The 16,719-nt window shown below is 37.7% G+C and overlaps 3 protein-coding genes across 3 annotated transcripts; all 3 read left to right on the top strand.

Moving 5' to 3' along the window:
• Positions 1-622: 622 nt before the first annotated feature.
• Positions 623-1,726, top strand: LOC131782412 (5-hydroxytryptamine receptor 7-like). The gene has a single exon (XM_059099147.2). It carries the CDS (start codon positions 623-625, stop codon positions 1,724-1,726), a length of 1,104 nt encoding a protein of 367 aa, XP_058955130.2.
• A 1,670-nt stretch (positions 1,727-3,396) lies between these two features.
• LOC131782413 (uncharacterized) lies at positions 3,397-11,054 on the top strand. The gene is made up of 5 exons (XM_059099148.2): positions 3,397-3,873; positions 4,961-5,493; positions 7,193-7,259; positions 8,078-8,314; positions 9,857-11,054. The coding sequence occupies exons 1-5, from the start codon at positions 3,664-3,666 to the stop codon at positions 10,325-10,327; spliced, it is 1,518 nt and encodes a 505-aa protein (XP_058955131.2). The 5' UTR covers positions 3,397-3,663; the 3' UTR covers positions 10,328-11,054.
• A 941-nt stretch (positions 11,055-11,995) lies between these two features.
• On the top strand, positions 11,996-16,719 carry LOC131782405 (uncharacterized). Its single transcript, XM_059099142.2, has 4 exons — positions 11,996-12,193; positions 12,760-12,921; positions 13,547-14,133; positions 14,443-16,719. Exons 1-4 carry the CDS (start codon positions 12,078-12,080, stop codon positions 15,918-15,920), a joined length of 2,343 nt encoding a protein of 780 aa, XP_058955125.2. The 5' UTR covers positions 11,996-12,077; the 3' UTR covers positions 15,921-16,719.

Genomic DNA, 16,719 nt, shown 5'->3' with positions numbered 1-16,719 from the left:
TAAACAGGATTTGATCCTGTCCTTTTCATGATCATCCCGCACCTGTTACGATAAATTATTTACCTTGTAAGAAAACACAAGTACAGCTTGCCTTTCCATTGATTTCTACCGTGTGAATATCGCTCGAAAACCCCAATTGCAAAATCATTTCTGTTTGACGAAGAGAACAGTTACAACAGCTCAATTAAGTGAAACAAACGAACTATTCGCATCCGTCAGACGGCTGATTTATTAATTGCATTGAAAACGCAAAATTATCTGTCTAATGGCTCATTGAAATTTCCTCTTTTTATGGAACTCAGCGGGTACTTGAATTTAAAACATTTTTAATGCCATAATTTTTTATGAGTGGGAGCTGACGACATGTTATGACAAGCTCTCGGGTATTTCTATTTTGACTTGAAGTCCTGCCAAGAACTATATAGTCAACCACAAGCAAAAATCACGCAGATTTTGAAGTTGCTGGGGCGACTGTCGCCTTTACAATTTTCCTACTGAAATGGCAGCTGTATTCTTGAAGATCAAAAACAACAGGGTGTGAACTTTGTCGGGGTTTCCAGCAGGAAAATTAATTGTATGTTGCGTTTTTCCGAAAGAGTGAGAAGAAAACTTCGCCGCCGTTATGTCCTGTAATCGCTCAGGAATTCTCACCGCAAGTTGGTCTTCTTCAGAAAAAATCATTTCTTTCATTGCCCTTTTTGTGGTCAATTTCCTGGCGGTTACCGGCAACTTCTTGGTTGTGATAGTTATTGTGCGCACGAGGCAGCTTCGTCAGAAGGAATCAAACTGGTTTGTGGTAAACTTGGCGCTCGCTGATCTGTTTGTTGCCTTCACTGTAATCCCAACGACATTGGACACCTTAATGAGTGGCGGCTTTCGACTCGGATTCAAATTTAAGGAGTTTATCGGCTTTGCAAACTTTCTATTTTGTATTTGTTCCATCATGAACTTGCAGCTACTATCGTTCGACCGATGGTTTGCGATTGCGAAACCATTCAAATACATATCTTTTGTTAGCCCGAGAAAAGCCGTGGCGGCGTCTTTGCTTGTCTGGCTTTATGCTATGTTCTGTGCTCTTCCGCCAAAATTCGGCCTAAGTTCATATTTCTGTTTCATCCCTAATCTGGATAACTGCGATATTGAAAAAGACTGGTCTGGATCAAGTGGATCTCTCGTCTTCGCCATCGCAGTGCTAGGGCTAACATACTGTTTCGCACTGACTGTAATGGCAGTTTGCTACTGGAAAATATTCGGAATCGCGCGTTCACACGTTCGGAGGATAAACGTTCAGAATTTTCCCAATTGCATGTCAAGTGAAAAATTTCAACCACTGCAAATGAAGGATATTTCATATTCATCGACTTCTCGAATAGAAACACCAAGGAAAACTTTCGAAATTTTCGCTCCTATTGCTTCAAACAGCAGACAAACTCGGGGACATCGCTCCCACGCATCCGACATTCGAACAGCAAAAAGTTTCCTTACCGTGATCGGGGCGTACTTTTTTTGCTGGACTCCTTTCTGTGTAAAATTGTTTCTAGACATCCTAAAACAGGAAAAAATCAACCCCAAAGTGAGTTTGATTTTTCTGTGGCTGGGTTATACAAATAGCTGCTTAAATCCTCTCATTTATACCTGGAAGTACAAACAGTTCAGGAGCGCTTTGATATTAGCTACGAAGAAATTTCGCGGGAGATTTTCTGTGAGCAGATCGAGCCGGCAATAACAGATGGGGTACTCATTAGGGACCTTAAGCAAACAACGATGGCGACGGCAACGAGGACATGGTAAAACAAAAGATCTAATTGGCAGAGCAATAGCTCAGCACGCGCATTTTAAAATGAATATGAAAAATAAACTGAAAAATACTAAAAAATTGTTTCATTATTGTTAATTTTTTAATCACGGTACCTATTGGATTATGGACCTCTTATGGGTTGCACGATCACGAAAACTGGACAGAGGCAAGAGAATATTGACTATATTATCTTGATAGAGGTAAACAGAATATTTCTTCCTACCGGCAATAACAGATGGGGTACTCATTAGGGACCTTAAGCAAACCACGATGGCGACGGCAACGAGGACATGGAAAAACAAAAGATCTAATTGGCAGAGCAATAGCTCAGCACGCGCGTTTTAAAATTTTGTACATTTCTTAGCCGTCCTATGCAAAACAACAACGTGAAATCACCACAATTTGCGTCGTCTGCGAACCGAAACCGCGACAGCAAATTATTTTAATTTCCATTTAGAACTCTACGCTTCTTTTCTACGTTATGCTGAAGTTGACACATGCAGCCATTTTTTAAATTCTAATTAAAGGCAGAAATTCATTTTTTAATCGAAGTTTTCCTTGGCGTTGCCGTCCTTACTGCTTAAGGTCCCTAACGACTGAGCGGGAGAGCCGGACAAGGAATTTTTGGCTAGAGGTTATGACGTAGTGACTGAGCTCAACGAGGTTTCTGCCTCATGACCGAGGGCCAAATATTTTCCCGTCCGTCCCGACCATGTTTTCATGATATGAATACCAAGAGTTGAAAATTTTTTGGAAATTTGTTTACCTCGAATAGGACTTACTTGTATGCAAAGAAAGGTAGACCCTAGACAATTAGTAAAAACTTTCTACAATCAAAATTCTTCCCTTTTATCTCTGAGTTAGAACAAGAAATTCATACTTCATCTAATTTCAATTTACGCTCTTAGGAAATGCAAAAGAGCGGTGTTAGTGTGGAGCCGGACGGCTTTTCCGGACCAGCTCACGTGAACCCGTCCGGCTTTTCACACGTCAGCTTTTACTATGGTTCTCAATGGGAGTGCGTGCGTGGGGCTTCACAGGTCGTTTTACAACAAAAGTAGTAAGACCGAGGGAGGTTCACTTGGATATCAGAAACCTTCCGATCCTAGCCAGTGGCTGGCGATGATTTAAGCGCCCGAGTTGCGAGTACGAGTTTGAGACCGCTCAAAGCTCCAAAGCACACACAAAAGCGCTGACTTCGCAGGCTAGTGAAGTCTCAGGAAGGACTGTATATGATCAGGAGTTCAATAAGTAATGGCTCCTGATATGAAACATTTTTTTTCTTAAGTTAACCTTCAGTCCTAGAACTTGAGAACATTAAGGGCTAGGTCTTGGTGGTGTAGATCTTAAAAAAAAAAATTAAAAAAAATAAATAAAAATAAAAAAAAAAAGGGACAATATCGCTTGAGATCGAATTCCCCCGGCTAGGATGAAACAACTCGGTCTTTTGAAAATCCATTCAAAATTACTTTCTTATAGTATCATACAAGCATCGCGCTATGAGCGCATTGTGAGCCCCGAATAATCGCGAGCTGCGGCTGCTTCCCCATATTTGGCACTGCTTAATTTGGCAACAATTCCAGAATTAATATCGGCTCGTGAAAACAGTACGTAGGCACGAATATCGCTGCTAACTTGTTTATTTTCCTTTTCCATCTCCTACCGGCATTCACATTTTATTGAAAAATCCACTGTTTTAATTTTTGATGGAAGGAATTTCTGTTTCCGGTAGGAAATTCCTCGACGAATGCTCTAATTCGTGCGTGACACAGTGAAGTTAGATCCCTATGATCACCTAGTCTTTTCTCGCCTGTATCCAAGATTTATAACTGAAATTATTTCCTCAACATTACCACAACTACGTTATGTTTCACGACAAAGAAGACGAAGATGCAGAACGTGAAGTATCAGCTAAAGAACAAGTGTTCAAGATCATAATAATCGGCGACAGTGGCGTCGGAAAGACTTGCCTCGCTCATCGATTTTCCACGGGGAAATTTCCTGAAAGGACAGAAGCAACAATTGGGGTTGACTTCTGGGAGAGATCGCTTACAATAAACGGGTCGAGCGTTCGGGTGAGTTGAAATGCTTATTCCAGCAGGTCTTCTTGCGGTTCTTTGTGCTTGTGGATTAATTCCTTTTTAAAATCTCTCACAATTCACGTCTATTTCGTGTACTTGGAATGTCACGTCTTGATTTCTATCTTGTTCGGTGTTTCTCGATAAAGTTTCAGGATACATGCATGCATTAACATAGGAAACAATACACTTGGTGCAATTACTCATAAGACGTGAATGGATAGATCTTGCAACATGGATCAACCAATTATTCTTATAAAGCATTAGAGATGAGTAGCTTTCAATAATCCACTTTAATAATAAATTGTTTAGATTCCAAACCGACCAGAAGAACATTAAATATGCTGCATCAACAGCAATAATTGTTATCAAGTGCCTTTCGAACTGAGATTCACCCAGATGGAAGGATAGAGAGCCTGCTTGAATTATTTGTGCTAAAATTAAAGGTGCATGGAAGATCCTTAGCCAGGGGAGATTTCACTGCTCCTCACCATCCCAGATTGTGCCAATATTCCACAAGGAAATTGCTAGGTATCTGTTGGTTCGAAATTTGGTTCAGACTGACTCCATCAATAAGCATATCATGACTACCACTTTATATCTTATTCAAGATTTTCTTTTGTTTCATGAACATGGCTGTCAGTGCCTATGGGCAAGATGAAGCAAATCTTGTGTTCTACTCTTGTGTTGCTACTCTCACCTACTTTTGGACAATTTTGGCTATGGAGTCAAATAAAATGGCAGAAGGCAATCTAAACAAAGAAAAAATTTTATTGTGCTAAAAAAAACTGGCATTTTCCCAGCACTTGAAAATAATCAAGTCATTCTTGATTCTTAAATCTTTTTGCTTTATAATAAATTGTTTATCATCGAGTCATCTTGACCTCATGCTTGGTCAATGATAAATGTACATTTTATCCATCCTGCATCTCAGTTCACAAGCTTTTTTGGCTTTTTACAGCCTTGCAAGCACTCATTTATGGCCTTCTTATGGCAATTTTTCTATAATTTTTTATCATCAACAACTCTCTGGGACATACATTTCATACTAAAATGACTAAACTTTTAATGTGATTGGTTGCAGTTACAAATATGGGACACTGCTGGTCAAGAGAGATTTCGTAAAAGCATGGTTGTTCATTACTACAGGAATGTGAGTGCTGTTATTTTCATGTACGACATCACAAGGGAAGGCTCATTCAGGGCTTTAGAAACCTGGTTACAGGAATATGATCATTATGGACTCACTGAAATTGATGGTGAGGGCTGCTCAGTTCCAAAACTTATGATTGGTAACAAATGCGATCTTATTCATGAGAGAACAATCAATTCAAACGAAGCAAGAAAATTTGCTGATCTTCACAATATGCCAATGTGGGAAATTTCAACCAAGAATGATGAAGAACTGGAGACAATTGAGTCCATCTTTATAACTCTTGCTCACAAACTCGTTAAGTCCAAAACTTTTATGGATCGGCCACTTCGTTATACAAGTGAAGATTCCAATAGCCAGAGCACCAAATCAAAAACTAGATCAGGAAGATTCAGAGGTTCACAGAAGAGAATTAAACTCAAGAATCAGTCAGGAGAGCACAGGAAAAATTGTTGTGAATCCACGTAAATTGAGACTTTGAGTTAAGTTTGCTTTCAGGCTCTGAAGTTTGCAATAGTTTTAGGTTGTAAAAATTTAATACTTGTGCTATGAAGTGTCAAGCAGAAAAAATATTTCCTTTCAATGTTCCAAATTCAGGGTTCATATTCACAGTAACATTGTTGTGGGGTTGTCTGTTTTTGTTAGCTGGGGTTATAATTAAAGGCTATCTTAAGATTTGCCTTTGATTTCTGAGTAAAAATTATCTCATTGTGACTATGTGAAATAATAAGCATTCACAGGCAAGTGAACCTAGATCACCATTCACTGGTGATTGACTGTTTAATAATTTGAATGTTCAGTGTGAGCATGATTTATGTCAAACCACATGGCCCAGTTAATTAAAAAGGCTTTCTTAGGTTACAGTTTGAGTCCATTATGGGATCTCAATATTTCAAGTGTGGTGAAGGGGACTATATTATGGGTCACTGAAGAACTCAAATGTTTTATTTAGCAATAACTGTTAAGCTTCCTTTAATTTTTTTCTCAAAAATCCATCTTTTTTTTTAACTCAAGAATAAAAATTCAATGTTGTTCAGGCTGCTGAACCTTTTTGAAATAACTGGCCCAATATTTCTCTTTGATTGGTACACTGAAACAAGAACTTATTATAATTCTATTACTACTTTGTGTTTATCTTGAAATCAAACTTCCATCTTTTTTTTAATTATGCCACCAAAAACATTAGTTTACAGATAAAAGGAATAGTGCTATTGCATGACACAGATATACAAATAAGCTGCAGGACATGATTTAGTATTCAGTACACCAATAGCACAAACAGTTTAATTGATTAACATGTAAATAACTCTCACATTAGATTTCAAAACAAGTTATCATTCCAGTGGAGATTTACAGATTATGTTAATTGTTTTACTAGATAATCTCCAATATGTCTTTGGATTTTTCCCTAAAAGTAAGAATTGTATGCTTGAAACTGTATGCTTTTAGTAATAAAATTAACCTAGAGATATTTAGTAATTTCACTTCCCCCTAAAAAATCAATATATAATTTCTAGAAGTCAGTTGTGGAGAATAAAGGAAAATATCATGCAGGAGACATAATTTGATTGAACACTGCATTCTCAGTACTGACATTATAAGAAATATTTTCAGACAGTAGGGAGAATTGATGAAAGAGATTTTGGGATTTGAAAAAGTTAGGTGCTCCTTGCGTTAACAAATTGTTGTTTGTTGGTAATAATAGCTTCATCTTTATAAGTAATATATCACTTCCTAATATGAAGTAACTCAGGTAATGCTATGTTATATTTACATTGTAGATTTTATACTATTGGTGCTGCTCAAAAGTATAAATAACCATCAACAAAGATCAAATAAAAATTATTGTCAATAATTACATATTTCATAAATGAAATTTCAAAAGGAGTAACCATGAGAGTTGAATTAAAAGATTAAATCCATTGCATATGTATCATAGCTATTTAGGAAATTATAAATTTGTTTTAATTAAATGATTTGCCATGCTCTTGACTTGATTGATGTCTCCTTGTTGCCACATTTACCCCTCTTTGTCTCATCACCCCCTTCCCTCTCCCCACCCTCAGCATTTTCAGTCCCAATGGTCACTTTCTGTCAACTGATTTTAGGGAGTATAGTTTGTTTCTCATCTCATCTGTTTAATTTTCATTCTTCAATCCCTAGAAATGCTAAGCAAGATCTTACAAGCAATCCTTTAGTGCCGTTCCACCTCAAAATGGAACTGATGAGTGTTGATAACTGAATGCAGCATATAGGGTGTAAGCCACAATTATTTTATTCACGATGATTTTGTTTGTATCTTACTGAATTAAAGGTACTAAACAAGCAACATCGCTCTCCAGGCAGGTCATTTTTTTCTTAACTTGGGTAAACAACGTGAACGAGACATTAAAATCTTAGAGGAGAAATAAAAACGCCCAGGCGGCAACATTAGTCTGAGAAGGAACAAGGTCGACTTAAAGGCGGGAGAGGATTGATATAGATCAGGAATGGCGATTTTACGCTTAAGTCCCCGAGATGTATTTAGTGTGACATGCTTCCTTAACCACGAGCGCAAAAATCGGAAAGACCTTAAGGGCGCAAAAGTATTGCTTTTAAGATCGTGTAAATATTCCGGTTAAACAGGAGACGTTAGTTTCAGATTGGAAATGTTTGTGGTTATATTTTGATTAGAATCAGGGGTTAGTTTCAGTTTCCCATAGGGTAGTTTTCAGTCGTGCGGCCAAAATAGCACGATAAACAAATAAAAAATTCCCAATTGCGATGGAAATACTTTCTCAGTAACGAAACCGGAAACGGAACTCAACGAAACTGAAAGGAACGTGCCGGAAGTCGAGGCTGGGGACACGGAGTTGTTATTTTATGACGTCATGTAGGGCTTGTCCAATCAAAACAATTGAAAACAATGCTTCTAGTACTCTCGCGCGTGATTGTACAGCATGTAATCTGCTAAATTTATCGAAGTAAATTTTACTTTTATGCGTTGGTTTTTCCCTGTCGATTCATCAGTGCTCTACCAACTATCGTTTAACTGGCGGAATATACTAGAACGTAGATCGATCTGAATATTTCAAACATCAAAGCGATCTAAACTCAAGAAACTTCGCACGTGAAATGGATGACTACAGCTATCTTTTCAAAATCATCTTGATTGGAGATGCAAACGTCGGAAAAACATGCTTGGTGAAGAGATTTGCTAAAGGTTTCTTTACACCTTCTCAGGGCCCTACAATCGGCGTGGATTTCACGATACGAACTGTAGAAGTCGATGGTGAAAAAGTGAAGGTATAACACTTGTTTGTCGGTGTTGCTGAAGCAAAGCTGTAACATAAAAAGACTCGATTTCGAAAGCTGCTCGCAATTTTTTTTTTTGCATTTCGTCACTACATATTTTCCTAAATTAAATGATGATTTTGGCAACTTTCAATCATGTGTCTAAGTATAAACTTGTTTCTTTAGTATTTTCAATTGTTTCCAGTACAAGCTCGATTCAAGAGTGAAATTTAACATTGCCCGCTTTCGTGAGCGGCATCGGTTTTGTTTTTCATTTTCAAACCACAATATTTATGAATTAAATGATGATAATCGTTTCCTCGACGTCCGATAAGAAAGCGACGTTCAATGAAAAACATTATTCAACGATACTATGAATTTTTTTTTCTTTTTTCGAAGATTTTAAACAGCTGTCTTTCTTGGAAAGTACGTGCGTGTTTGATCCATTGTAATATGCAATTTGCGCCTACGTTTCAACTGCTTTTTGCTGGTAATTTCGTTGACTGGGTGTTAAAAATCGAAAATTCCTCAGATCATTTCCTCTTAATAAATTCGTCCTCTGTTGATTTACAGAATACAAATGAGTTCTTGAAGTTCGAGGATGTGATCATGCCCATTTTTAAAACGTAGATTTAACTTCCATTATTAAATGCGCAGTAAAACCACAACATTGTCAGTGTGGAAAATAAGTTGAAACTTTTTCCCAAACAGATTGCGTGAATAAAACCCTAGCTCATTTACAACTTGCTAAATTTCGTTTTGGGAATACAGTAATAGAGAGACTTCCGCTCGGAAACGCGTACATTCAATTACAATCATTTGTTTTCCATTTACCTTTAGTTTTGGTAGTTTTCCCACTTTCTGTTTCATTTGCATTAGCTTTAGCCGGTGTCATGTGAAATTTTTAATTTTCGCCTAGATATTTAGGTGTTAGATATGATAGATAATTCTGTTTCACTTTATATGAGTTGCCAGCTGAATTGTTATCCATTAAGTGATGAGCCTTCAAAATCGGAAGTCCTCGCTTCGTTGTTGGAAAACATAAGCGTAAAAAAGAAAGCTGAAACAAAAAAAAGGTGTTACTACTCAAAAAAGAAAAATTTACGTCCTGATCTCAAGCTATAATTCATCGGCTTACTGATTAAGAAGCATGTGAAATTTTTAGGCCTGAATAAATCTTGAACCTGTGAGACTGTGCATTATTTAGGCCTCAAATTAAAAGAGTTAACAATGAAATATTTAAAAATTTTTTTTTTCAAATAAGTTAACTTGTGGTGAAAAATTTTTTTCATGACCTTTAACTCCTTAGAGTGACTAACATCTAATATCTCTATACATTAACTTAACTGGATCAGACATAAAGATTACGAGAATACAGGAATTGATCAGCCAATCAAAAAGCTCCTGATTGTGAAAGAAATTCACTTTGTCAGTTGTAAAGAGAACAGTATATTCAACAAAATATTCTTCTTGATATTAAGGCGTAAAGGGTTAGTCTCTTGTTATTTTCATTCCTGTTATACATTTATTGATTTATTTCTTTTATATTTGTAGCTGCAAGTATGGGATACTGCAGGCCAAGAACGCTTCCGTTCTGTCACACAGAGTTACTACCACAATGCAGATGGCGTCATTGTAACATATGATATCACCAATCGAAAATCATTCGACAACTTGCAACAACATTGGCTTGACGATGTTCATAGATTTACAAGCAAGAAAGTGCTTATGTATATGGTAGGGAACAAGTGTGATTTGTCACAAGAGAGAGAAGTGGATTTTGGGAGTGTGCAAATGATTGCAGAACAAGAAAACTGTATTGCCATGGAAACATCTGCCAAAGAAGCAGACAATGTAGAGAACTTGTTTATGAGTTTAGCTACACAGTTGAAGAGAAATGTTAAAAATGTGGAGGGTAACGAAACAAAAGACAATCCAACTGCTGACGAGAATGGCACTACTGGGGTTAACCTTGGAGGCCATTCAATTTGTGCGCGGGGACCCCTCTCTTGTTGTAGAGTATAGAAATATTGACAGCATTAAAGATTAAAAAAACATGGATTAAAAAACTCAACAAATTCCAAACCATCCCAAGAAAGGAAAGACTTTTATGTTATTTAGGAAAGAGTTCAATAACAACATTTACAATTTTGCAAATTTTACCATAGTGGGAAGAATTAAACTTCTCTGTTTATGATATCAAGTACAAAAGTATATTGGGCATCATGACCGCCTCTCCCAAAAAAATCACTCATAATTTTAAAAAAGATTCTAGTATGTGAAATGAACCCCATAATTTATAGAAATATTGATATTATAGTCACATAAAACAAGTAGACAAGTTTTCATACCAGATTCAGTCAAATATATATCAATTGTTAAAGGGAAAAGATCATGTATATATTGTATAAAATTAGTTGGTGAGGAACATTTGTATTCAATTATATTTTTCTGTATAAATGACAATTTTCTGCAAAGGATTATTAAATATCTTTCCAAGTGAAGCTACATTACAACTGTAAAATATTTCTTTTTTTGCAATCTGAGTGGAACATTACCTTCTTAGGTCATTTAACTGAAAATTAATTATCTTTTTCTAAAGTCAACAATTTTTAGATCGTTTTAACCCTTTCCCAAGATCTCATTAGTAACTCTCCTTACTGTCTGCAATATAGTTCTTCTGATGTTAGTTTGGAGAATTTGATATTAGATCAACTAATAATCCCCTAAATAAGATTTTTCTTGATTCTCATTACTTGTCACCTTGATATTGTATTGATATTGTAAGAAGAAATTCAGTCTTGGTCACTCATGGGAGTTAAAGGATTATTATGCAAGGTTAAGTTTTTCTTATAACTTCCAATATGTACCTCATGACCTGGCAAATCTTTTCAGAAAAAAAGACATGATGTAAAAGTGGTTTTAGTTTCTTTATAAATGTAATGATTTACTATGAAGACGAATTGCCACATTCTCTCTTTTTTCTTTTCATGTAGTTGTCAAAAAATAATTGGCTGCTTGTCTCACCATTATGCTCATGAGCTCTCACATTCTAATTCTTTTTACTGTCTACTATTCTGTTCTCATGATACTCATGATGAGAATTTAGTGAGAAATCAAACAAACTTCCATCACTTGATTCTCTCTTTTCTTCTTATCCCTTCTCAGCCTGATGGGGTACAAACAATTTTAGGAGAAATAACTTCCAGGTCACATTCAGTAGTGAAAGCAATAACACTTGACTCCTTAGAGCAATAGCATTTATGATATCTAATTTGTTTCACAATATAATCCATGAATCACACATTTTTGCCAACCTTTAAGGCTGAGCTTGATTTTTAAGTAAATTCTCTTTAGTGGCACCATAGGAAATGTATCGAGAACAGTATGGAGAATATGCATGCTGATAGTGAAAAGGGTTGAATTGAGCGTAATGACAGCCCTCTCTAGATTAGTGTTGCAAACAAATGTCTGCTAGCCACATCTTAACTTGATAGTTTCATGCAAAACCTGATGATGAGGCAAACCAAAAAGTTCTGAGCGACGGACATACATATATTTGATTTATTGGAAAAATAATTTGAGCATGAGATTCCGATGTCAAAGGAGGCCGGTTGGATAATCTGGACGTGGTGAATCTTTATAGACTGGGACCTACGTATGCTCTGATTGGATTATTGTAAATGGGCGCCATTTTAGATTTTCTGAATTTGAATTAAGAGGTAAACAGTAAGTTTACGATGGAAATTCGAAGGTTATATCAGTGGTGGTGTTAATGGCAACACAAAGTGTGTTTGTTCTGGCAAATGTCCTCTCCATAGGCGACAAATTCTGCTATCCTTGTTGTACTCGGTGTCGTAAGAAAGTCCACACTCGAGAGAATGAAATGATGTGAGTTTGTTGTCGTCTGAACACTTTTTTTTTACTTATTTTGATCGGTAAAATTTCCGCACAGCCCCATACTACATTATGCATTCAGTTCTTGGATAGAGAAATTAATGACAAAAACAGTGGATTGCCATTGGGAAAACAGATTTGTTTTACAATAGTATGGGGCTGTGCGGAAATTTTACCTTTTGATCTTATGATGTAGTGCATTACGCTTTAAAAATTATCTCTTGCGATCTTTACATAAAGTACCGGTAAGATACGATCACCTCAAGTAAAATAAGATTGCACAACAGTACGTACACGAGTAGTGCTTCAAATTATACACCTTCCAACTGGTACGGTATGTTGTGCCTATTTATGATAGTCTCGTTTATACTAGAGGGCCATTTCTTCTCCTTTCCCAAGTTCACCTGCACTTTTTAATTCCTTCCCTGGAATGAAAAATAAACTAATATACTTATTTTGGCATGAACTACTTTAAAAATGTGACAACATTGTCCTCAGACTTATAAATTCCCCTCCCCCCCCTCCTGATGCGATCATGGTAGCTTACTGTTCCTTTTTAGATTCTGTTGTGAAGCATGCAGGGAGATGTACAGTGTAGAAAGCATTCAATATCGATACAGGATTAGTGTGATGGCATCAGACAGAACACAGCTGGTGCAGGTCACAGTTTTCGGAAGCTGTCTGGACAGGTTTTTTGGGACGTCTGCAACAAGCTTTATGAGGTTTGGCTGTAAACTTTGTAATGCATTTTATCTTCAAGTTCTGGGGGTCAGTTATGCAAACCATGAATTCCTAGTTCTGACTGATTGGTATTTAAATGATTTGCAAACTCCAATCATCATGGGTTCACCTTTGGACAACTGGTGCAACTCAGTTGAAATACATAGATCTTGTTACTGTGCTACTTGAATATAGCACCAAAAGAGACCAAAATTGACACCAAGTTCTCTAGTAGATCATCATGACTTGTGTGCCCTGCAAATTAACTCCAAATGGTTCCTGTTTTCAAGTTTCATTGTTACCCTAACATCAGTATGCTTAATGTTCTGTATACATTTCTTAAGGTGAAGAAGAGAAGAATTTGTGTAACAATCAATAGTTTCTTTATTTAGTGATCACTTCCTTCATTTTATTGAAAGGAGAAATTAGATGCTTGTCACTCCAAAGGGTTAAAGAGGTAATGTATTTGTGGGTGTGTAAGCTTGAAAGTTCAGGAGATTTACTTTTTACTTTTTAAGATCTCTTAACTACTTTATTACAGGGCTATTCCTGTTATTCAGGTAGTAAAATAGGCTCATAGTTATATTTTTTAGTCCTTGCTAATGAAAGTGTTTTTCTCTATTTCAGGCTGGTGACCAGTTTATCTGCTGTACCCTCTACCATCCCATGGAGTCGTGTTGTGTACCAAGCCATGGAACAATGCTTTGTGGGGTCTCTATTGCACTTTGGCTTCAGGGTCTATCCACTCTGCCGGACAGGCTCTCAAATATCTCGCAGCTCTCCAGTTCACCTTAAGAATGTTGTTGGTAGGATACCAAAATCAGACAATACCAGACACCAAGCAGGGGAACTTCCTAGCCTTTTAGCCTGTCAGGTGTTACCCTTGTCAGAGCAGAGTCCTACAGTGATGCAAATATTGAATGAGTATTTAGATGAGTTACAAAGAATTACCCACACCCCATACTCATTAAGTCCAATAACCTCTCAGCAATCTTTATTGCTGGACTCTCAGGCAAGTTGCAAAGTTCCAAGGTGCTCTTCATCCCACAAAAGAGCATCATCTATTTACTGCTCACCACATGAGTTTGGCTCCATGAACACACCTCTGGTTCTCACAGGCCTCTCTCAATCTCCCTCTGGCAGTGCTCCAACACATGACCGTGAGCTTGCAACCAACAGCAAGGAAAGAAGGAAATTACAGCGACCCATGTTAGGTAAAGAGTCTACAAATGAGTACTATAACATTTAACATCGCCTTACAATATCACCCCTGAATCAAATATTAAGGTCAAGGGAAATTAACACTAAGATTAAAGGAAATGATTACTTACCAGAGAAGCTCTTAATTATTAACCAAATTCTCCTAGTTAGCACCTTAGGAATGTATAGAGAACAGTATGGAGAATATGCATACTGATGATGTTAGTCCAATGACGGTGACCCGTTAACGACAAACGCGTCGTCCACATGAATCTTTCATTTTGACGATGGCAAAAAAATTATTTTTCTCTCACCGTTTTCAGGAAAAATTGGTTCATCTTTAACTGCAAACGACAACAGCAACGAAAAAAGGCCGCACACTTCTGATCAGATACAGCCATTTACACCAGGATTTGTGCAATCATTAAAACTTAACTCAAACGGTGATGAAGACTTAACTGATCTCCATCTTTCGGTGACATGGCAGGAATATGATGACTTTCCGTCATCGGAGGATCTGAGCGCATTTTTAGCCGATTTGGAAAAGGACGCTTTCAATAGAGACGATAGACAGCCACTGCAGGCCCTCAACTCCGGGAAACCCGAAAGTCCTTTACAATCCTTGTATCCAGATGCAACGTTTGGAGAAGTTGTAAATGAGTGTTACTTGCCTAACTCTTCACGCACAAGAGATTACACAGAATTCACTGATTTCCCTTCCTCTGAGGATTTGGAAGTATTTTTGGCTGATATGGAGCTCGACCACGGAAGTATGCTGATACGGAAACCTTTAACACCGAATATAACCATGGTATCTACCACGCAAAGAGATGCTATAGTATCGTCTAGGGCGAATTATTCGCCCTGGAATGACATCACTTACAACTCTGAAGGCTCTGATTCGCAATTTTTGCGAGACTGTGAGACTGTTTTCGCCGAGGTGACGGGAAATAACAATACTGAGAGCATCAGAGTTGAAAGCAAAGCTGTTTGTCTTTGGCCTAAAAGTTTAATCCCGAACGGTGGACGAGATGAAAACCGAACCAACGCTGGAGAAATTGGTGAATATGACATCAATTGCACCACACTCACAAGGTTTCATTATAAGAATAAAGCACAAGACTGTAATACCGTGGGCGACTCAAGAGCCAACCAAACCAACGAAGAAAAGTGTACATCTATTGAGTATTGTAGTTACAGTGATATGTCGGTGTTAAATGATAGTTGTGACATTTTGTCCACCGCATCTATGACTCCTGATTTATTTACTCAGTCGCTCTGTTCCTCAGAGCGTGCATCTGGAACCCCAGATCTTTTCACAAGACCAAGACGGCGAAACGTCAAATTCCATTCTCGGTGCGCGCACCACAACATTGCGCCTGACTCGTTTTCATCCGAAGGAAGTTTCAGGGATTGCACTGACTCATGCAGTATACACGAGCTGAATTCCATGTCTCTGTTCTCAAGTTCTGACAGTTCTTTTATCTCACCTGCTTCTTCACCTTTGCGTCGCACTGGCCAAGGAGCCTCGTGTCTAAGTTCGGCTCACGGAACCGAGGCTGCCTCCCTGCCAAACCCTGGGCAAGCTGATACTGGAAACGAGTTTGACACGGATTCGGTGGCTACCAGTTTCCATTCAACACCTTACACCATTTGTAGTCACTCCAAGTTGTTAAGGAAATCATTGAACCCACTTCAAATGTCTCCGTTTCCATCCTACTCAGGATCAAAATCCTGTCGTGATAACAGTTGCCAAGGAACACCAGTTCTCTTCTCGCAGATCTCCAACGACAGTTTGTGAAATTTACAAATTACTCACGACTCTCCACGATTTCAAGAGTAAATATGTTAGTAACACATCTTGATCTAGTATGGCAAACAAAGCCAAAATACCAAATCAGAACCTAGAGAAATTTTCAATTGAGTGTCGAGAGAATTCTAGGAATGCATTGGTTTTGCTTTACTTTTCTCTGCGATTGGTCTAGAAAATTCGCGCTACTCTCTCAACCAATCATATGCAAAACTAACACTGATCACGACTTGGTCGCCCGCGTTTTCCCGCGCTTTAGACGGTTTGCTTGTTTTTCCTTTGAGTTCTAATTGGCTCTTTTTTAAGGTAATTTTCCCTTCTTCTGATTAACCATAGTAATCACGTTGGTTGTGGTTACACGACACTCAATCGGAAAGCGCTCTGCAGCAACAGAGAATCGAAAGTATAAACAAGCAAACTGGGCGAATGGCAGTTAGTAAAGGAGACGGACCCGTAACGCTTTCTAATTAGCTAAGAACACAAAACCAACCTAACAATGAAACAAAAAGAAGCCTTCAAGGTTCAAAAATCACGATTCGTTTTGCAGTACGCAGACTTTTTCAAGGAAGGCACTGTAGGTAAGGACCATCTGGAATGCTTTCCTTCTGATGTCAACTCTTTATTTAGGATATTTTTCCTATAAAACTCAATGTGACGGCTCTGACAATATAGACCGAAATGTCTTTGAACACAGCAAACTCAACTGGGGGTTTTCAATGTCCCTGTTCTTATGAAAATATTTATCTTGATTTATTCGTCAAATACATAAATAAATAATCTTGAAACCGTG

Source organism: Pocillopora verrucosa, chromosome 14 (assembly GCF_036669915.1).
Source record: "Pocillopora verrucosa isolate sample1 chromosome 14, ASM3666991v2, whole genome shotgun sequence".
Classification (NCBI taxonomy): domain Eukaryota; kingdom Metazoa; phylum Cnidaria; class Anthozoa; order Scleractinia; family Pocilloporidae; genus Pocillopora; species Pocillopora verrucosa.
The sequence above is the reverse complement of the archived record's forward strand: the minus strand, read 5'-3'. Positions and strand labels throughout refer to the sequence as shown.

Excerpts from the sequence above, each read along its gene's own strand:
- LOC131782412 (XM_059099147.2), top strand. The coding sequence starts at position 623 with ATGTCCTGTAATCGCTCAGGAATTCTCACCGCAAGTTGGTCTTCTTCA.
- LOC131782413 (XM_059099148.2), top strand. The coding sequence starts at position 3,664 with ATGTTTCACGACAAAGAAGACGAAGATGCAGAACGTGAAGTATCAGCT. Across the intron at positions 3,874-4,960 it reads TAAACGGGTCGAGCGTTCGG|TTACAAATATGGGACACTGC; the intron begins GTGAGTTGAAAT and ends GATTGGTTGCAG. Across the intron at positions 8,315-9,856 it reads TCGATGGTGAAAAAGTGAAG|CTGCAAGTATGGGATACTGC; the intron begins GTATAACACTTG and ends TTATATTTGTAG.
- LOC131782405 (XM_059099142.2), top strand. The coding sequence starts at position 12,078 with ATGGCAACACAAAGTGTGTTTGTTCTGGCAAATGTCCTCTCCATAGGC. Across the intron at positions 12,194-12,759 it reads ACTCGAGAGAATGAAATGAT|ATTCTGTTGTGAAGCATGCA; the intron begins GTGAGTTTGTTG and ends GTTCCTTTTTAG. Across the intron at positions 12,922-13,546 it reads TCTGCAACAAGCTTTATGAG|GCTGGTGACCAGTTTATCTG; the intron begins GTTTGGCTGTAA and ends TCTCTATTTCAG.